Raw genomic sequence first — 22,586 nt, forward strand, 5'->3', positions numbered from 1 at the left:
GAAGTTAGCTCATCTGGCGACTTGTCTCTCAGCTCTAGATGAGTAATTTAGCCAGTGCAGTACAGCCGCTAGCCTGGGGTCTCTAACGTGCACCACGCAATATTAGGGAATTGTAGTGGACCGTTCCCGCAGCCCACTAAGCGCCCGGATAGCGCTCCGTAATCCGCCACAAGACCTTGAACTATGCAGATAAGGCTGGCGGCGCGCATGCGCAGCTGCGGCGTTTTCTTCGGGGATAGCGTAGCGGAGGAGAAAAACGATCTACTACAACTCCCTAGTGATACACGACCGCACGGCAGTACGATGCTCATGAACATTATCATGTTCACGAGACGCGGCACCGCGAGCCCCCGTGGTACAGGCTGCTTGCTGCCTTTCCGCGGTGCCGCGGCTCTCCAGAGCCAAAAAATAAAGACTAAAAAGAGACTAAAGGGGTAGGGCTTGAACCCAGGATCCCTGGGCTCTGCAGCGCGAGCTTTCGCTCCACGTGCTCCGAGCTGGTGTGCGCTAGACCACTCGGACACCGACTGGGCGTCTTTTACATGTAGAAAGAAACGCCCCGTATATGGTCAAACGTACACCCTCAAGTTTGGAGGAAACTCGGCCAACGTTGTGGAAGATTAATTCTAGACAGCTACATTTTGTTTAGGTGGATTCATAATAAAGGCACTTAATTATCCAGAAATAACAAGACTACAATCCGAGAAAGTTTTATTTTATTTTTTAAGTAGTCTTAAAGGTAATTAAGTTGGCAGGAAGAGATAAGGCTTGCAATGCCGGCATCGTCCATGCTCTCTCCAACTTATAGTTTTACTGGTTCACAGTTCCAAGTTCAACGATCACCATTGAGTTTGGAATGTATCATCCTCCTCTTTGATCGTACTAACCTGTCCCCCATCCCCGATTTCCCGCTAAAATACGGCCCATGTACGCTGGGCGACACTGTAAGCGCGAACACGACATCGGCGCTTTTGCGCATTTTACTTCCAAAATCTACTGGGGCGTGTCAAAATATACTACTTAAGTTATAAAACTACCTGAGCACTTTCCACCGCTATAGTAGTTCTCACGACACTTCTTCAACACTGAGAGAACAACAGAGACAGCCGGCGATGGCACGTTCGCGCTGACAGTGTCGCGGACTGTACCTCACCGAGCGGGCGAATAGAGGCGCAAAGGCACTGCGAAGCCCGCGAGAGCCCGACAGGCACCTCGATGCAAGAAACGCGTGGGGCGCGCAGAGAAGACAAGGCCTATACATGACGTCATCGTTTGTTGCTGCCTGACCCGCCCCGAGCGGCAAACACCGCAGCTCGACGAGAGTCGATGCAAAGCGGCAGACTGGTCTGTCTTGGCGTCACCGCATGTTAGCGTAGCGTTCGTTGTGAGGAAAGAAGACGCTGCAACTTGGATCCACTAATCATGACGTTTGCGGAGAAGGCCTTGTCTTCTAGGCGGTATTGCTCGACGTTCCCCCCATAGGGGACCTCCTTCGCAGCCGGATAGAGCGACAGCCAACATAACAAATAACGAGTCTGTGCGTGCGTCTGGTATAGGGTAGGGGCCACAAGTCGACATGTCGCTTTCTGGCTGCCGAACAAGAGGGGTCGTGCCAGGGACGGTGTGCCTTGATTTCAGAGTATTTCCATCTGCTCGATCAGGGTCACATGGTCTACGGGCCGCGATGAGAGATCGCAGTAACGTCAGAACACAGAGCTCTGGTCGTAACAAATGGTGAGTGGGCAGACGCCAGGCTAGGAACCTTCGACCGCGTTCGAAGATTCCGCCATTGAATCGCAGACGCTCCGTGGTGTGCGTACGGTCCTTCTTCTACTAGTCCTTCGTGTTTTAGCGCTTTTTAATTCTCTTCGTGGTTGGAGTTGCTCCCTCTCTTACATCTAGGCTCTCGGGTTGCAGAGAGCGGCAGGCGACGCCCGCGGCCGGCATGCAGCAGCAGCAGCAGCAGCAACGAGTCAGACCACATAAAGGGGCCCTAATGAGGCACGGGACATCCAACAGGTGTCGCCCTCATTTGCATGACAAAGGAGCACGAGGCTTCCTCTCCCCTCCCGCTCGCTCGATCCGGCGGACGCTCCCTTCGTGCGCTGGCCGACGGAACCCCCCGCGACTGTTGCCTTCGCGAGGCCGACACCTGACCACGCGATGGTCCTTTCGCAGCGCGAAACAAGAACGCGTGACCAGAGAGCTCAATGTTCGAACGACCGACGGACTCGAGTACAAACACGGAACTAGTACAACTGTCAACAACACAAAGAATGCGGCCCATAAAGCTTTTTAGGAAAGATTTACAGAAAAAAAAGGAGAGAACACGGACCGCACAGAGAGAAGTGTCCGGTTTTCTCCGCACGGAGGTAAAAAGATTACACGGAAGATGTGCTGTCCGTGTTGTGTCCTTCGCATGTAAATCCATCGTAAAAAAATGCATTAATGCGCTTACCTTAAAAACAATATACTGCAGTGTAAGTGTGTCCGATATCTCAGGAACGTCAGATCTAGCTCTCCCTGTCTCGTGATATTGCATATTTCGAGTATGTATACTTCGCCACCAGGCATTACAGTACGGGTAGTGTGTCATAAAACCTATAGCAAAGAGCTGCTAAAAACTGGCAGTATTAAAACTCGCGAACAATTCGAACCGGCTTGGCGTGACAGGGTTGATTAGGAGACAATACAAAAATGTTGTTACGGTGATTGGGAAGTCGGAGACGAGACGTGTACTCACTGCTGGGGTGCAGTAAAATGCATCGTGCTAAAAAAACAAACATACTGAAGAAAGAAATCTGGGTCACAGGATTGATAAAAATAACATAAAATTAGCTATATATTAAAGTTTCCGCGTACTTTTGAAGTTTCTAGCGTACTTTCGAAGACAAGCGGTTTCCGAGAGTACGTATATACCCGGTCAATCGGTTTAGACCCTCCATTTCCAGACATAAAACGTAAAGAAATCAAATGGATGCGACCTCACCGAGGCCTGTCGGTAAATACGGATATACCGGTACAAATTACACCGGTGTATTCTGTTTGCGTTGGTTGAACTATTTGATCTTATACTATGCGGGTGCTAGCAAACATAATCAATCCCCCAACCCCATCAAAAATGGGATGCAGATCAACTGGTTCGGTTTACAAGTTTTGTTTGGACTACGAGATCAAAGTTTGCTGACTTTTGAGTTTACCGCAAACAGCATCTGCCCGCAGCTCCGGCGATTGTTTGTTGAGCCGCCCCGTCCTGTTCCGATAGTATCGGTGCTACCGGTACGTAAAATTTATGAAGCGCAAAATCCGAACTGCATTCCTTCCCATCGTGAGATCTTTGATGAATACAAACCATAATGGTATACCGTATATCGTTTTAATCACTAACGTTCAATTCTTAGCCGTATTTGGCTTTGATAGAGTTTCCAAACTGTATACGAGTAGAAACAGAGGGAGAGGAGAGATGAGGTGTTCGAAAACTTTTAGTGTTCGAATACGTTTAGAGTTCGAATACGTTTAGTGTTCGTATACGTTTAGTTTTCGGATACGTTTAGTGTTCGAATCCGTTTAGTGTTTGAATACGTCTAGTGTTGGAATACGTTCGAACACTAAACGCCAGCGTTTGGCGTTCGCGTTCGAACGCGTTCAAACAGCGAGTAGAGAAAAAGGCAGCTAGCTTCTACCCACTAATTATTCCACTCAGAGCTCGGTGCTCCGACGTTCAGGCGAGACCTCATCGTCACGTCTCTCTTACTTTCGATTCGTGCGTGTTTAGTCTAAATGCTCTAATCATCCTTTCACTATAATATTGGCCTCGATTGGCTTATGAACCGCACTTACCGTGGGAGTTAATAAGATACTACAGCGTGCGGCGCAACCAGCTGCGATAAATATTAGAAGTGTCAATGAAGATTTCCACTTTTCCTGTCTCTGGGTTTAGATAATGCCGTTTCTCAACCTAGTAGCCCACCTAGATTTATCTTCCTGCAAAGAGTTCCTCGCAGGAGATGCATGCTCCACCATATGGCTGCAAAGACATTATCGCGTTAGACTTGCCCTAACTAAAAACATAATAAATAAAAGAGATAAAGAGAAGTTTCAACCGGAACACTTTGAATCCGACAAAGAACCGGAAGTCTCGATTGATTCCTACCATCGCGAGACTAGCACGTGCAGACACTGATCGTCGAACCAAAACGACAAAAGCAAAAGAAAGTATATAAATCAAAGTGAAAGGAATCCGAGGTGAAGCGAAGCAAAGGGCCATCCTCTCCAGCAATGCGTCACACGCGGGGCTGGCGGTGCATTTAGGCGATGCTGCTGGAGAAGTGCACGAGTCAGTCCGGACGATTAGGGGGGATCCTGTCGAGAGCCCCCATCCACCACGTCGCGGAGCGAAGCAAATGCGCGTGCACTGCTTCCTTCCTCCTTACTCACCCGGGCCCTCCTCTTTCCCTCTCTGTGACCCGTAATCGAATTCGGCCCAAAGGACAACACGGACGGCGCCGACGAAACTCCCTCTCAGCCGACGGTGAACCGCAGCTGACGCTACACGAACCATCCCGACTTGTGCGCTACTCGTTACAAGTAATCGAATTACTCAAACAATCCAGCTCTCTGATGAACGTACCACATCCTTCCGGAAAGTCACGTGACGCTCAGACGGTACTGGATTGGCCTGGATGATTCGTAGCGTTCCCCGCGGTCCATCTAAAGGTGCAAAGAGATCCACTACAATCGGAATGGCGCGGCAGTTGGTTATCCGGCGTTTCAATGGGGGAGGGGGTCGCCTCCTCCTCCTCCGACGTCCGACGGACGTGGCTCAGCTCGGCCGAGCTTGCATCGGAGGAGAGGTGGAGAGACGGCGCATTAGGCATCGACAGAACAGGAGACGCCGCCGCAGGACCGAACGTAAATGCGCTTCACGCTTAAATCGGGACGATTAGAGCTGGACGTTTCTGCGCCGAGGGGACGTCGCGTCTTCTGGCGTCACTCTAGGGGCGTCTCAAGAACCGACCACCAAAACGCGCTAATGTATCCGAAGGAGAGCGAGGGAGACGGACAAAGAAGGCGCAAGAAGGTCGGCTGTCTGCCATGATCGTGCCTCAGAATTCTCGGAATTTATATCTTCTCCATCGCTATTTCAGAAAACGTCCTTGGCAAATACGGACAAATATATGCCTCCTGCCTTAGAGGAATAAATGCGGCAACGAAACCAAGATGGAGACTTTAGACTTCTTTGTTTTTCGAGAATTTTTTCGAAGTGTCCTAACTCTGGTTGTTGACAATTTAAGGAACTTGGGGCCTGGCGTACTTTTTTCACGCTTTTCTATTCGTTGTTTGACCTTCTTGCCGGCTATTATCTTATTGGCTGGTATAATAAGACACTCGTCCTGTGTTTCGCTGTTCATGATTTGACAACCATGAGTAAAAATTTAAAAAAAAGCTTAGATTTGTAACATTTTTTGAACAACAGATTTAGATTCCTCGTAGACCCTCCATCGATATTTGCGCAATTCTTTTCATGGCGTGGTTTCCCAAGATTCTGACCAAACGGATCGACCAAACAGCTGTGCCAAAAGCGAACAAAAATGTTCAGGTTTCTCGTCAATGTTTCGATTATCGTCGACTTTTGGGGCTGCTCAGTCGACCTCATTGACAAGTTCAAGTGTTCCCTGTTCATAGACGCCCCGCCCCGGCTACGATCTCCATAACGTGAATGACCCACTCCGGGACATGCGCTCGGACGCAGCGAAGTGGGTATTGCTGAATGATTGAACCAACTTGGACATCAACTAACTTCCATGAAGATGCTGCAGGCGGTGATATCAGAGTTCTAAGAGCCATGCTATCGAACCTTTTTTTTTTTTTTTTTTATCAATATTTGCCTGGGGTTTTGGGTATATGTCATGATCTGAGTGCGCTTCCCAGCTGCGAAGGTTTTCTTGACAGTGAAGTCTTGCCTTAGTCTGAGCTTAAATGCTGGTATGGTAGTGCCTCGTAAAACAAGTTCAAGTAACTGATTTATACATCACGCCGTACACTGCGTTTCGCATCTCCAATTTTCATTGTTCCAAAAACCGTAGTAAACCGACCAACTTAACGACCACTAAATTACTCTAGAAAAACCGTACAGGGGTTAAGAATTATCTTTAGCAGTATGAATACTAAAATCTCGCTGTGACGGCCTGGAGTTGAGCCAGTTGGTTTGACCTTTTCCTATACGTTCACCTGGTATTCAAGGTAGGAAAGTGAAATCTTGATCATATCATAAAATGTATTTGTAGCGGCATTTGAGGTACTTTTTAAATATAGTTGAGGAGTGTGTCCTATTGAGGAAACAAATACGTCCAGAATCCGCGTAAGGATCAGTAAAAAAAGAATGTAAAATCACCCCCCCCCCCCCCCCCCCCAAAAAAAAAAGGAAAGAAAAACGCCCTGTTTTTTTTGCGGCGCTCCGCAGCGGACAATTTCGTAATGCGACAGCGTTGATTGTCTGCCATGAAAGCTACATTCCATTGATTAAATTGGAACGAACAATATAATGGGTAACTAAGAATAAAATGTCCGCACATTTTAATTGAATAAAGGTGGGCATTATCAGCGCGTCGCCGCTTCTGTTCAGCTCCCTGTTCTATCCACCCCTTTTCTGGCGAAGTATTGTGATGGCTGTGGCACATTCAGTAAGCACCGATCTGCACAAAAGCAACGACCCTTTCGCGCTTGTTTGTCCGTTGTTTGTGATGAGAAGACAACTCACACCGAGGAGGGCCGCGGGGTTGCCCTTTTTCGAGGTACAGTGGCGGACGGCAGAGTGTTGTAATGACAAGAGCGCGTGTTATCCTCCTCCTCCTCCTGCCCCCCCCCCCCCCTTTTTTTTTTTTCGTTCTTAGCGACGACAGCCTGCGGCGGCACATTACAAAGCGACACAAGCGGTGGGGCTGAACGATACATATTTAGCGGTAAACAAAAGGAGGCCAGTCTTGGCGGCGAATACAAACCCCCAACCCCGTGTAGTTGGAACGCTAAAACCTTCTCAACATCTCGAGGCGGCATCTCTATCTCCGAGGCGGCATCTGTGTACGCGAGAAACACCGGCGCGCGTTTTAACCCGCCGACGGCGCACGCATTTCTGACGTGCGTCAAAAAAGGCCAATCGGGGCCCCCGAATTTGCCCCATTGTTTCACTCCGTGAGGAAGCGGCAATAATCAACACCTCCTAGATGACAAGGCCATAGTGCTGATAGAGATGTCGTCATGAGAGAAGTTCAACGCTGGTCACAGATTGGGCACGACGATTGCGTCGACGTTCGGCTCAAACATGACTCGAGGCCGGCCGCTGACGCAGAAGTTTCCAATCTGTGTCCAGCGTTGGCCATCGCTTATGACGACATCTCTGTCAGCACTACGGCCTTGTCTTCTAAGCAATGTTGCCATAAGCCACCCGCGTGCGCGCTTAAAAGCATGCTTCAAAGGCTGTGGTATTGCGCTACGCGGAACACGGTTACGGTTTGCTAAAAGTCCCTATTAAGGAAAATGGCATGTAATGAATATCGCTTCTCGAGTCTTTCTCTTCGCGCAGTGGTTGATCGTCGGGCTTGTGATTCCGGGGTTTGGGTTAAATTTTCATGGGGACGTTCTTAATTTCTTAATGTATTATTCTCCAGAGCATGCGCATGCATTCCGGTAACAGATAAGCATTTTTCGGGGGGAGGCTGCCCCCCAAAAAGCTAGCGCATTTATTATCGCATTTGAAGAAAGGTTTTGCTTTAAAAGAATTCGTTCTTGCCGAAGAAGAGCGCAGTCCTCGGGAGTCCTCAGAAGAGGTTTTCATTAGAGAACCTATTATTTGTCACGAAAAATTCGAAAGGCATGGTTCACACACTTTCGTTTGCATACGACCGAGTTCTCGCGATCTCTTGTTACGAGAGAGCACACTGGCACGCTGGCGCCATCTATGAGGTGACCCTGCAACTGCACTTCACCAGAGTAAAGGTTTTCCAGTATTTTCGAGAACAAATGTACGTATACCATCTATGAGAAATCGAGATTTATAACATTGTCAGACGTTTATCGAAGCAATAAAAAAACATAATGCGCGAAAAAAAAAAGATAAATTATCCGGAAACTTCAGCGTACCACGGCGACTTGATAATGACGCCAGCGTGCTACCTCGTTGTAAGAGATCACAACGGGCTTCAAGTTTCAGCACAGTCGGTCGTAAGCAGCCGCACCTTCCGAAGGATCCAAAAGAGGTTCAACTAAAGTCCCTCGATGCTTCTTCTACAAGTAACGACAACGAACACAGATGACAAAGCACATTCCGCTGGGACAAAATGGCGGCATCCAATTCCAATTTCTGCTGTCCGCCACCGTTCGCTCCATAAAACCTACACCGTCACACAGTCGGCGCTTCAAAGAATGTCGCTCCTTGTAGGATGCTCTTGTTTTAGGTCTGAGCGCGGCCGATGTTATGAGGGCAAAGGGCCAATCATACAGCGAAAGAGGCACAACGTCATGGCGTGCTCTCTGTAGTTGATAAGACCAGCCGGTATTCGCCGTCTCTTTGTGCGTGCTCCTCCGCCGGCTAGTCCCATCAAGCGCAGAAAGCACGCCATGACGTTGCGCTTTTCGCGCTGTTTTATTGTCCCTTTGGCTCATAACATCGAAGCTCGCTCGGACCTAAGGTGAAACAAAGTATTAGCGGCGAGATGTTTCGGCGGCGCCCTCGTTCGGTTACCTTTCGTGACGTCATTACCTTGTGAACAACAAATTCGATGGTGTTTGTAATGGGCATGGTGGAAGCCTGAAATCATAGCGCTCTCAAAGCAACACTGCCAACACCGTCAAAATTGAAGTTCTTACATTCCTCTTATTTCCGTCGATGAGAAATCCTTTGCTGACGTCATAGACAGCATTCGGCCAATTGTGGTAGGCCGACCACAGCGACGCTTTCGTTCGCTCACGTCGCCAGTAGGGACTCTAAAGCCTGGCTCAGACAGTTGCGGTTGACTGCGTTTGACTGCGTTGCAGCAGCGAGAAACCAGGACATCCCTGCTGCTTATATCGCGTGCCAAGATGATTCCTTGAATTGGATTCCACGCTTCATACGAAGCACAGATGTGCCGGTGACTCGCTTTCGGTTCTCGCCGCAACGCAGTCAAACGCACTCAAACGCAAGTGTCTGAACCGGCCTTAAGTTCAGCGTGCGGACCGACAAAGTGTGTTCTGCTTGAAGCGTAGACTGGCTCGAGTGACGCAGGAACGGAGTACGACGACCGGACGGATGATGACGGCGCGGTTGTCTCGACAGCGATGTCGCGTCACCGTTCCGCCTCGGGGGGGAAATGCCGGAGTAGTGCGCCGTCGCTACAAACAACTCGCACGACCCGAAACGACAGCAGGAACGGAACCGAATCGAATGACGAAGCTTCGACACTGCGCGCGTGTGGCACAAACGACACTTTTTGCCGAGCCGTTGGCAGCACACACGCAGGAATCGGGGCTGATCCTTTATGCGCGGGGCCGGAACCGTTGACGAAGTAAAAGCTCCTCTGAGGGGGGGTTACCGAACATGCAATAAATATAAACGTCAAGTAGCTCAATATGCATGTTGCCCCCCCCCCCCCCCCCTTTCCCCACCCCCCAAAAAACAAATAAATAAATAACTACAAAAATAGAGTACACGGTCGCAAAACGTTTATTCTCCGGACCTCTTGCGCAACGTCCCAAACGTAGCGCTAGAGGTTCGAACCGGATGCCAAAGTTTCAGCCCGAACAAATATCTTATTCATAAACTATGCGATTTTTTCTTTCTTTTAATTTTCATAGGGAAAATGGCGGCAGAAGGAGCTTTTGGGCCGAAAATGGGCCTTATTTTTCCCATTGAAATTTTCAGAAAATCACCGAGAACTTTTGAATAAGGTATCCCTTCAGGCTGAAACTTTGGTATCTGGTTCGAACCTCTAGGGCTACCTTTGGTCGGGGAACGAGCGTTTGGCGATACGTAGTTTATTTTCGAGGTGAAAAAAAAAAAAAAAAAACTGTAAATGTTTTGGGGTATATTGGGCAGGAGATCGAACTATAGGGGGCGCTTTATCGACCTTGTTGTCCCCACAACCCGGTGTTTACCAACACAACATAACAAAGAAATTGAACCTCGCCGAGCACGGTCTGGGCACGAGCGCTCCGCTTTGACCAGTGCTTTGGTCGCACGAGGAGCGGCCTTCGAATCGTCGTCTTTGATTTCTCGGATCAAAAACAAACAAGAAAATGGGGTTTGTTGTCCCCACAGCTGAAGCGCACCGCTAGAGGCGTGACTGCTTTTGTTTTTTATGCATAGTCTTTCAATATTACAACATTTGTTATCTCCCTATATATGAGTGATTTCACCTCAAATTGTGCAAGAAAAATGATAAGTCCTCAAACGATTCTGGAAAAAAATACATGTTGGTGGAAAATGTGTCACTTGAAGAAAACTGCGAATTTGAATTACGGGAATTTTGTTGTTCGTGAGTTTTGGGCTTCGAAAGGGTAGAAGGTAGGTCTTGCGATTTTTGCAGTTTTCACTAGTGACACATTTTGGAGTCCGGCAACGTTTAGATTACCTTTTTACAACAATAATATTTTTTTTTACTGCTTCAATACTTTATATAGAAAGGTCAAAGTACACAAAAAAGTGTTTTTTTATTTTATTTTATAAATTAAAATTGTCGAATCTCGCGCCTTTACAATATTGGGCCCAGTTTGAATCGAGCTAGCTTTCGGTGTACAATCATTTAAGGCATAATAAACATATCAAATAAATGCTTGTTCCTAAGCCTATATAAAATATAATATTGTGAGTTTAAGTATAGTTCATATAAAACAAACAACACTCTAAACTTCAGAAAAGAAGTTAAAATTACAAAATTCAACGTCATTTTAAGAAAATACGTAGCTCTTTTTCATTTTTATTTGAAAAGTTTTTTATGCGCTCTTATAAATGCAATAAAAGTTATTTGGAATACATGGTTTTGTCACATCAAGCAGTGCGTTTCAAAAGAAGACATGTTTGTACCTCCGTTCTACAACGCATATCTCAGTCATTTCGTTTTTTACTTAATATTAGTTATTTTTGTAACATGATCGTAGCTTTTATTGGTTCTCTAATCCACAACCAGTTCGGCAAAACTTATATATCGATAGTATTTATATAGTATAATATGGTCCGGGGGTTCTTCCGCACGTTCAGTTTGCTTACTTAGTAAACAACAGAAATCGAAACTGTCTTAAATATTGTTTAAGCTTTGCCATAAGAGATTAACAAACATGTATACACGTTTCAAAAGTTTTCCATGAGTTAATAGAGCACTTCTAAGTAAAAAGATTTCAAGGCGACCGCCCGCTAAGCACGTCAATAAGCGTGCCATGCTTTTTTTGTTTTGTTTCTTCAAATAACTTCCGTTACACGGTGGTAAGTTAGGCTTGTTGAAGCCTCCCAATTTCCGTCTTTACTATTGGCACTTTTAAGTTTGCGAAACCAAACGTACGTTTTAAATCTCGTCGAATGATATCAGGTGAAACTATCAGTTCTGATAGCATCGCGCCGCTTCGGCGCTTGCTTTTTCTTTTCTGCAATGTGCGCGTCTTCCCTAATTTCGCCTCTCTGTATATATTTTTCTTGTTGAGATATAAGTACCTTAAAGGTTTTCATAAGCTGCATTGGCCATTCTTCTTGGACGGAAAGAGGAAACAAAAGGGCAATCCAGGGGCCGAGCGATAAACATGCCGCCACCCTTTTTAACTCTATGAGTGCCGCATTCCCCTTTTTAGATATAGACACACACGCGTCCCTGACGTCACGCAGCTGCGGTGGCGCTGTCGGCGGCACTGCGCATGCGCAGAAGCTTCAGTTCACTCGAATTCGGTTGCTGCGCATGCGCAGTGCCCACACCTGGTGTGGGGAAACGCGGGCTTGTTTGTCAACATCGTGTCTGTCTATAGCTGTGGTGATTGTTCATTTAGTACAGACAGGGTCACTGTGAGCATTAGAAACGACTGCCATATCCATGCACGTGCTAGAAAGGAAGAAGCTATAATACAACCTGTGATTACCAGGAGCATAGCCTTCTCTATACTGACGAAGTCTGGAAATTCGCCCCGAGACGCAGCCGCCGGAATTGAAAAGGTAGAGAGGCAGACAACGCATGAGAGGAGAGCCACGTGACGGGCGCCCCGCTGCGGCGAGACGCCGAAACGCACTTCTCCTGAGCGATGGAATGTCCGCTCGTGCTCCTCGCGCTCCTCGCGGTATACCGCTTCTTTTCTCGTCCGTTTTGAAAACCATGTTTCGGGTCCTCGCACTTTCGAATCTTAGCCAATGAAGTAAGACGAATAAATCGAACTAGCTTTGTGGGAATTTAGCGAACTGCTAAAGACACAAATGGGAAGTAACGCATTTTGCGATGAGCGCAGAAAGGGCGTAACAAAATACTTTCCCCATTAATTCATCGGACATGCTCAGCGGCTCGTTATAAGCTCAAAGATAAGTCGTTCCTCGAGCGGTACAACGATTTCATTGGAAGAACAAAAATCGTGTCTATCATTCTCACCTGCGTCGCTATAAGGACGCGAAAAAATCTACAGCTTCGTACTTGTCATCGACGAGATCGTGCAAAATACAGCGCATGCGCACTGTTCGCTCTGCGCACAGTTGAAGAGTGGCTGGAAAAGAAAACATCCCAATACTTACAAAGTTTGTCCACATCTCCGACGGGGAGCCTAGTCATTTCAAAAATAGGTCTCAACTGTACGAGATGGCGAAGAGACAAAAAGTGACCGAATTGATTTTTTTTTTTTTTTTAAGCTACGGAACACGGCAGAGGCGCTCGTGATGGCGTGGGGAGAGTCCTGAAGCAGCAAAGCTCCTTGCACAACCTCAGGTCGTCAGAACTGGAAGGCATTGGGAGTACTGATGATTTTTGTCGTGTATAGTGGCCCCGAAAGTGCGTGTAATTGTACTCCTCAAATGTGAAGCAGCATGCCTCGCCCAATACCGTGACACAGTAAAAAAAAAAGAATGGATTTTTTGTCTTATGAAAAACATTCAATCCTGTCACTTCTGAATGAAGGCTCAAAATACAAACGGGTTTTTCAGAGTTATGATCAAAAATAAAAAAAAGGGAATCCTTATGCGTAATGTTAACCTCACTTAATATCACTTTTTCGTTTATTACCATAAATGTTACTGTACGCTTATAACAGTAAAAATGCTATGTATTGAATTTGTTATGCATTTCCCCCATTTATATCTGTATTATTTGTGATTGTCTCAAATAAAAAGAAAGTCAAGAAGTTTCAAACGAGCCTCGCCGGTATACGTGAAAGTGCGGCCCCATGAGAGAAGCAAACCTTCGCACTCGGCCCGCTAGGTTTCTGGAAATAATCAATCTCGCCCCTTCATTGCCTAATATAGAAGTTTGTGAAACTTAATTTTTATGCTTGTTTAATAAAAGGGATGTTTCAATAAGTTGTGAATCTTAATTAAGAGTTTATAAGTAAACTGAACATGTTCGTGAACTTTAAAAAAAAAATTATAACACACCAGTTATGCCTCATTTTTACTGTATGGTACATGATGTATATCATAAATACAATGGCCACGTTACAAACACACACACACACACACACACACACACACACACACACACACACATATATATATATATATATATATATATAATTACGTAAAAGATTTGGCAACGACCCCTATCTTTTCACCTTTGAATGGAGGTAAAAGTATGTTTTCTTTTCAAACGCAATGCTTAATATGACAAAACCATACATGTCAAAAGAATTTGATAGCATATATATGAACACACAAAAAGCTTTATAAAAAAATTAAAGCAATATTAAAAAGCACGTATTTTTTAAAATGACTTTGAGTTTTGTATTTTTAGCATTTATTCTCAAGTTTACAGTGTTATTTCTTTTATATAAACTATTCATAAATTAACCATATTATAAAATTTAAATTGGCTTCTATACAATCTTTCTTTTGATATGTTTCTTATGCCTTAAATAATTGCATAAACGAAAGCTAGCTCGATTCAAACTTAGCCTATTATTGTTAAAGCTGCAAGATTCCCGAAATTATATTTTATAAAATAAAATTTAAAAAAATCAAAAGAACTTTTAGATAACTTTAGCTTTTATATACGAAGTCTTAAAGCAGTCAAACAAGTCATAATAGTGAGAAACACAACTTAAAAGTTTCAAAATCTCCAAATGGTGCCACTCGTGAAAACTACAAAAATGGCAAGACGTACCTTCTGCCCTCTCGAAGCCCAAAACTCAAGAACAAAAAATGTTCCGTAATTCTGATTTGCAGTTTCGTTCTAGTCACATTTTCCAGCAACATTTTTTTTTTTTTTCAGAATTTTTTGCGGACCTATAATTTTTGTATGGACGATTTGAGACAAAATCACGGATATATAAGCTTATCACTAATAATTGTTCAGGAAAATTCCAAATGTAGCGAAAATTTTGAACAGTCTCTGATGCTTTTTGCTACGTTTAAAACTTTATTGGACAACTTTTTTTTCAGAAAAAAGCTTCCGATTTATGTAAGTAATTTTCGACAACATTAAAGAGTTTTCGCTTTCGGTCCCCTGAGCAACTTTGGGCATCGCACTAGTTCTGCGCATGCGCAATGCGACTTTCTCAAGCAGTTCGGGTGCTCAAACCGTAGGGGACTCCTATTCCAAAAACTCTCAATTATAACCAATATTATGTAGCAAACTGCGAGGCAAAGAAATCCACAGCCATTTCTTCCAAGTTATACTCAGTGTTGGTTTAAAAAAAAAATATATTGTAACGCGAAGCAAACATACATCTGCTTCAATCACGGGTACGCATGTCTTGTTGCAGCTTCTGTTTGCCTGGCGGAAGGATTAGTGAAAGAATAAAGAAAGCTTATGCCGCGAGCTCGTGCAAGAGACACGCGCGTGTTTACATCATGGCGGGTAGTGGCGTTGATTGTCCACAACGATGGCGGCCTGTGTAGTGATACATTTTAGTACTACGACAGTATTATATAGTATAGTAATAGTAAAGTACAATGGTATTAGATACTATAGAACTAGTATAACAGTATAGTACAATAGTAGTGTAGTACTAACATGTGATACCACATACTGCGATAGTATACTACGAAAATTGCCAATCCGAAACATGGTGTACATGCAAGGAATCTGTAGAAATGCAGTCTATAGAAATCATACGATGTCGTACAACAATACAGCCCCCAAACAAAGTCGGGGCTGCGTTTCTTCTATGAAAGCCATGTTCCGCTGATTAAATTGAGACAAACCTCGTTCTATCTGCCCTCGACCGTAGCAGAAGAAGCCATCTTGCTTTTTTTTTTTTTTCTCCAATCAAATGCGGTTTTCTCTTTCCCGGATTCTCAGTGGCACAACGAGCAATCTGTTTTAGGGGCGAAGCTCCTTAGGGTCTAGCCTTGTCCGGCGTCCGTGCTCACATTGATTGCCATCCCATCTGTCTTCTTAAAAAAAGAAAAAAATGTTTGCGCAGTCGACAGGATTCGAACCTGTGCGGGAAGACCCCAATGGATTTCTACTCCATCACCTTAACCACTCGGCCACGATTGCGGGACGAGTAGGAGGCTCTGAGATGTGGTAGTCACTCAAGAGCTGGGGATGTCATGGCTGAAACGTTGCATGCAGCCGCTCAACGTCTATACAGGAGAGGGCGCTGCGGTCAAATGCGTATATAATCGAGTTAAACTTTGCATGCATCGGCTCAACGTTTATAGGCGAGAGGGCCCTGTGGTCAAATGCATATATAACCACGTTCCATACCACACATTCTCTTTCTGACATGTATGATAACGAACGAAAAGCTCGGCATGCTCCGGCTCAGCGCAGTGTTGCCGAATCGTGGGAAATTTCCCATATTGTGGGAAAAAGCATGACAGCTAGGGAAAAAGAGAAACCAGATTTTAAACACATGCAAAATGTGGGAAATATTTTTTTAATAAACAACTAAACCGAAATTTGGTAAATGTCTACATCGAACAAAAGAAAGGAAGTGGCACTAGCTACTGAGACAGTTTGCTGTTTTGAAGAGCCAAACTAATTCATGACGACTTACATGTGCGTGCTGCAAGTCTGCCGGTACAGTACGCACTTTCCTCACCGCTATGGCTTCGCGCACACGTCTTCTGCCAGTGCGATAGATCATGGATTGCACAGTGGGTTTCACATCACGAAAACAAGCAGGCAATTTTAGTTTCGTTTAGTTAATGGCCCACTTGCTTTCATTCAGTTCCCCTGATTCATTCAATCAATGTATAGTGGGGGAAAGAAGTGGAGGGGGTGGGGGAACAGTTTGCCGAATGCCAACTTCGACATTTCGTAATGTATGCGATGCAAACTTCTACAAAACAGAAACATACATGAGGTGCTGCTGCATTTATATAAACTTGGCGTCATGCGTATCTTAAAAACGACTTCTGTCACTAAAATGGTGAGGTGGGAAAAAGGGGGAAAAACCGAATTGGCAGTGCGGCAACACTGGCTCAGCGTCTACGCACCACCCAACGTTACAAGAACACTCAGTTGGGAAACTCGCCATCGAAACCTGGGCCGCTGGCGTCCACCGAGACCAAGCTAAATACGACGACAGCGCCACTTTTTATCATTTCTCTGTACTGTGGTCACCTTGAGCTTTTAGAAAGCACGTTCTTGCGTAAAAACAAACGCAAAAGACTCTTTTTGTATGAAATTTATTGGAGTTTAGTACAAAATGATGGGCGCGTGATGTTTTTATAATCTTTAGTTCGCAAGGTTTTGCGGAACAATTAATATTGCTTTTTACAACCATGCCTCAGCGGTCCTTTCAGGTAGCGCGTCCCGACCTAGGTGCATTTTAACTTCGGTAGAAGTTCGCGGCGCGTCCGCTGGGGAGACGGGGGTGGTATCTCTGTAACCTCTACCACTGTATCTGATTAGGCGCCAAAATGGCCGATTAAAGCCAAAATAGAAGTCACGTGCAGTTCCTCGAGTGGCCGCTGCGGGAGAAATGGCGGCGTTGTGTTCGCCATTAGCTCGATTCTGGGGGACAGATTGGGGCCACTTTTTCAGAGCAGTCTCTATGGCAGTTTCCACACTGAGTGGTTCTAGTAATGTTGGCACCACCAGAGCTTCGCCCCAATCAACATCATTCACCACGTGGAGATGCGGTCACATTTTTCACTGGGCCGCAGCTTCTGGCCATGTCGCCTTCAGTCCGGTCCTATTCTCTCGCCTTGCGAGGCATCGGGAAGACTTTCAGTAAGACTTCTAGCATAGACTCCATTTGAAAGCCTGCCTTTTGACGGAAGGTGTAGAACCTTCGCTCAACGGCGAATATTCCTTGCGTTCGATTGCGCGTCGGCTGCACGCGCCCTCGTGCGGCCGAGAAAGTCGGAGCTACCTCACTTGCACGTCCCGCGGTATTCGTTGACGAAATAAATAGACTATCTCTACGAGGCAAATCTCTTTCCATCTTTGTAATTTCTTCTCTTCCACCCCCCTTTCCGCTCCCTCCTGCTCAGCCGGAAAACAGCATGACAAATCCCCCGTCGCCTCTTAAAGCTCCAAAGTCGCTAAAAAGAAAAATGTTATCGAATTTATGAAATGTATCACCACTTCACCTCATTTGGAAATTTGGAGCAGTTGGGGAAACACATTGCACATAAAATGTCTCGCAAACTGCTAGCTGCACCGTGGGGGTGGTTTACAAAATTCCCCTGATGTGCGGGCGCGCTTACGTTGGTCAGTACCATGAAACCAGGCGGCGGCTTCGAAAGCAAACCCGTCGGGACTCCTTTCCATTCACTGGAGTAGGTGCCCGTCATTCATGATATCGAGACCCTGATGGTGTACAAAGAAAGAACTAGGAGGGCTCTAAACCTCTGACAAGTTGAATCCACTGCGCTCGGTTGGTTGAGAAAATGAAAGAACGGATGCCGAAAGATGACGAACTCCATGACTTTGCGCTTTTGCCGCTCTTCCGTTGGTTCCATATCGTCTCGTAGCGTCGGTTGTGTCGTGACCTAAGGCGACTATCATTAGCCATTTTCCGTTGGCCTGTAAATGCTCCCCCCCCCCCCCCCTCCCCAATAAACTGAGTTGCGAGTGTGCCTTGGCCTGTTTTTGGTGAGATAGAGTGACAGGACAGGTCATACAAGGGAGAAATTCGCCCCGGACAGTGTTTGGGGGCTGTCTTTTCTATGGTGTACCGGTCCCGGCAGTGTGAACGCGGCTTCAGTTAACCGTTCAACAGCGAGGGTGACGAAGTGAAATGCGGCTCACATTGGGTTGGTCACGTTCCAGAATATGTCGACGAGCTTCTTGGCGAACACCGGCCGAGGTCCGAGAAGCTGGAGGCAACCGGTGGCCCACAGAATGACCACCGCGGAACGCATCACCACAACGCCGGCGGACACTGGCCACGAACACACACAGAACACAGAGGCCGCCAAGTTATCCGGAAGACGACGAGCGCCACAACCACCCACACGTCGATGACGACCGGTGGACGACCAACGCCATGATGGCTGCCCGAAGTCGGCCGTCCTGAAGTTGTCGTCCGACTCCCAAGAAAATGTCCACCACCTAAGCACCGCACCGGAGACACTCGAAAAAAGCGCCGTTACCTCATCTACACATCTTTTAAGAACGGTCCGACGTACGCGCACGAGCACAAACAACGAACGCTCTACGCGTCGGCGTTGCAAACACCTCCAAGCACCAAGAACCTCGTAAAATGTCCACTCATCTACACATTCTGTACAAAAGAAGACGGTTTCTTCGAGTCGCGTTCAAAGCAGACGATATCTAATGAAAGCGGAACCGGAAGAAGAGCCGCGGCGGGCGCGAAACGCGCATGTTCGTCTGCTACCGGCAAACGGACGAGCGAGCGGGAGCAGACGACGCGCGAGCGCAACTCGGAACTCGTCTGCTCGCTCCTCTCGTAGAAGGCGGCGAAGCCACTGCAATCTCGACACCAGGCACCACCGCCGGACCCCCCTCTTTTCCGACAAGAGAGAAAAACGTCCCGCCGAAGAAACTTGCGGGCCGTCCTCTTTGTCGCTCTTTTGCTTGCCGTCGGCCCCTTTCCTTTTCACGCCGCGCTCCTCGCGCTCCTGCGAGCCTGCGAGTGCTCGTGCGTGCGTGCTCCCGGAGTGCGAAAAGGAGAGGGAATCTAATAGAGGGAGAGTGCATGATCTTCATCGCGCGCAATCGCGCGGGGCGACGGACATTGGGAGGAGGAGGAGGCGGCAGGAGCGGAAGGGAGGAGAAACAAACCTCACGCCATCTAGTGGGATGGAGTGACACTATCGGGAGACTGATCGGAAAAGACGAGTTCGGTTCTCTCCTTTCGTCTCCTTCGCTTTATTGGCCGAATCGTGATCGACGAAGAGGTAGGGCTCACTTTTTCTTCTCTCGACGAACTTTATCCTTGGGATTCGCGGAAGAAGAAAGAGCAGGGAGAGAAAGATCGATAGACTGCGAAGGCGGCGCAGGAAAATGTCCGTTTCGTTTTGACGGTTCGGCTAGTGCGAGAAACTGTTCTTGGCGTTCTGTCCAACGTTTGTCCGATGTCTTTTTATCAGACATTTTATTTTTAAACAACGAACGACACGACGAGGAAGACAGGAGCAAAAACGAGGTGATTGTTCGCGGTTGAGGTCATTCAGCTGAATGAGAATCTGGTCTACTCTTACCGCAAATAAAAAAGTCAAGAGGGGTGTGGTGTGCGAATATTTGCTCGATTTGAATAACGTTGCGTTGCGTCATTGGCATCCTTCACGGTGCAAAGGAGAGTCACGACGCACCGGTTCTCCTTACAGTTTTGAGGCTAGGAGTGATACGATATTCGAAAGCCTACAAGTGATTCGATGGAGAACACGTACGTTCCACTTTTGTCAAATTCTTTTTCATCATGGACATCAATCGAGGCAAAGTACCAGACGGGTAGACTAGTAATTACGTTACTACAGCAATCAACTGAATATGCAACTAACATTACAATTCGCTCATTGTTTTACCGTAGCAGACAAACTAAAAAATGAAAAAGGTGGATACTATGTCTACTTCTACATGTATTGTCAGGACGTTTATTGCGGTCCTCTGTTGGCACTCGAGGCAAAGACGGGGCAAGCCGAGGAAGTGACCGTTGGGGCGCTTGCTCTGACGAAGTATCTCGCGCTAGCTCTGGATAGCGCGAGCCTCCTGCGCTCGTCCCGCGTGTTTCTGTCAGACGGGCATTTTAAAGGCCTTTCGAACAAGCTCCTTTATAAAATTAGCAAACCAGCGCACGCCGCAGGGCACGTGCGCACTCAACATCGCAAGTTGACTGGCTGATTTTATAACGCAGCTTAGTGAAAAGGAGCTTTAGAACGCCGTCTGACAGGAATAAAACTTATGCACCCCCCCCCCCCCCCCCCCTCCCATGGGAAAAGGTCATCCTGGCCGTTTTCGTAGCGGTTGTATGCTTTCATTCGTGTGACGTGGACGACGTATGGATTACGGGTTCGGCCGTTAGTTGGTGGGTTGAGGAGCTGGACGGTGGTGGCTGACGGGTGACATCTGTTGGACGACGATGCGGTCGGACGGCCATGTAGCGCGGCAGGAATGTACGGCATAAACCAGCCCTGCGCAGGGCAATAGCGACGAGGACCTCGTCTCCAGGGGAGTAGTTGACGTTGCGATGAGCTTCGTCATTGCGTATTTTTTTTTTATTGCTCGCAGTTGCTCTGATGTGCGAGAAACGAATTAAGGCTTTTCGTCTCACTTTTGAATGTAAATGTTCGTTAGCTCGTTCTTCTTGCGTCCTTTTATTCAAACCTTTTAGCAAATTCTGTTCTCTTAAAATGCTATAAACATCGGGAGCTTCCACTTCCACTTCGAATTAGGTACCGAATCACGAAACAGCAGCATTATCGGGCCAGCAAAAAACGATCGGGTAAAACACACCATGGTTCACACTTCTGCTGCACAAGCTCACGAAAGCAAAAAAAAAAAAAGAAGTAAGCTCTGTCACTCTAGCCGATGTCCTCTCCCGCAGAACATCGTGCCACGCCAGTATACATATTGCGCCTAGACGCAATCTCGAACCTTTTCCCGGCATGGCGACATCGGAGCGAGTTAAGTTGTCCGTGAATAATGCGACACCCTTCCTCGCTTCGAAGGACTCACTCCCGGCAGCGGCAGAGCTGATTAATTCATCCCGCCACGGCGGGACCCCCCCCCCCCCCCCCCCCTCTCCCGCATATTAATGGCCGAACGTCTTAGTAATGACGGGCTATCTGTCTCCCATAATGAGCCTACGGCGTTCATAATTACCGACCGGGGTCCTCACCTGCGAGCGAGAATCGAACAGTGACGGGACGAACCAATAGCGCCTAAAAGACAAGGCCCGCGCCATTCTCCCTCCCCCAAACGTCATCGACAGTGGAGCCACGCAGTGACGCCGCCGCCAAAACGGGCTCGTCTACCGCTTGGCAGCCTCTCCCGTCGAGCTTCGGAGTGTTTGCCGCTTAACGATGACGTCAAGCGCAGGCCTTGTCTCGTGGTATTGGACGAACGCGAGGGGAACACAAAGCCTCATCGTTTTCTCGCACAGATCTCCTTGAATACGGGACTTTCGATTACGATAAACTAAAGCTTCGAGCAATCGCTGCGGGTCCTATCAATACCAGCCTGCGCACCCGTAGCTCTCAAGTTTTGAACAGCGCCCCTGGTGAGCAACGTCGGACATTTTTAGGTCGCACTTCCGCTGTCCTTTCAAACGCTCTGTTAGTGCGCGTGAACGATAGACGGACGCTGAGGGACGCTGACAGACGCTAGTTTTACGCCCGTGGAAGGTGCATGATGGAACGTATGGGACGACGCTTCACGTCAGCATTAAATGGTCGCGTCTCGCGGACGCCAGCGGAAGCGCCTCTTTCTTTGTGGTCGCGCTGGCGGCAACGCTACGTGTGGCCGAGGTCAGTCAAACGCCGGTGATGGGAAGCGACATCGCCTGTACTTCGTATCTCACTCTGCGCGGCATCTGCGCAGAGGAGTTGAAGAAAGACATTTCGTCTGATATGGGAGTATCGAATGTATCGTCTGCTGCATAATAGGGACTTTTAGGGAACCGTTTTTGCACATCGCGTACGGTACAATGGGCCCTCCGGTACGCACTGCGCATGCGCTTCCGCGGCAAGACTCGCGCATGCGCAATTCGTACCGGACGGCCCATCGTGCCGTATCGGTTGTGCAAAGACGGTTCCCTAAAACTCCCTAGTTAGGGAGTTTTAGGGAATCGCTTTTGAACAAACGATACGATACGATACGATCGGCTCTCCTTTACGGACTGCGCATGCGCAAGGTCCCTGCTGCCTTACCCTTGCCCAGTTACCAGTGTCCGAACCGTAAGCTGTAATCCTGTGGTCAAAGCGGCTGACATAGAAGCGTCCCGTCTCATTTATAGAACGGCTGTTTCGCAGTGGGAAGAGGCTTGCCGAAGCTTCAAACGTGAATGAAAGCATTCGT

The 22,586-nt window shown here is 47.2% G+C and overlaps 1 protein-coding gene across 1 annotated transcript in view; it reads right to left on the reverse strand.

The window, feature by feature from the left end:
* LOC8051347 (ephrin-A5) overlaps window positions 1-19,205 on the reverse strand; it is a 517,188-nt gene extending 497,983 nt beyond the window's left edge. Inside the window, exon 1 of the mRNA XM_042289430.1 lies at window positions 18,357-19,205. Within this exon, the coding sequence (XP_042145364.1) occupies window positions 18,357-18,469 (113 nt within the window). The 5' untranslated portion in view covers window positions 18,470-19,205. The remainder of the gene's footprint in view (window positions 1-18,356) is intronic.
* Window positions 19,206-22,586: the final 3,381 nt, after the last annotated feature.

Source organism: Ixodes scapularis, unplaced genomic scaffold (genome assembly GCF_016920785.2).
Source record: "Ixodes scapularis isolate PalLabHiFi unplaced genomic scaffold, ASM1692078v2 PGA_scaffold12__126_contigs__length_90152505, whole genome shotgun sequence".
Lineage (NCBI taxonomy): Eukaryota > Metazoa > Arthropoda > Arachnida > Ixodida > Ixodidae > Ixodes > Ixodes scapularis.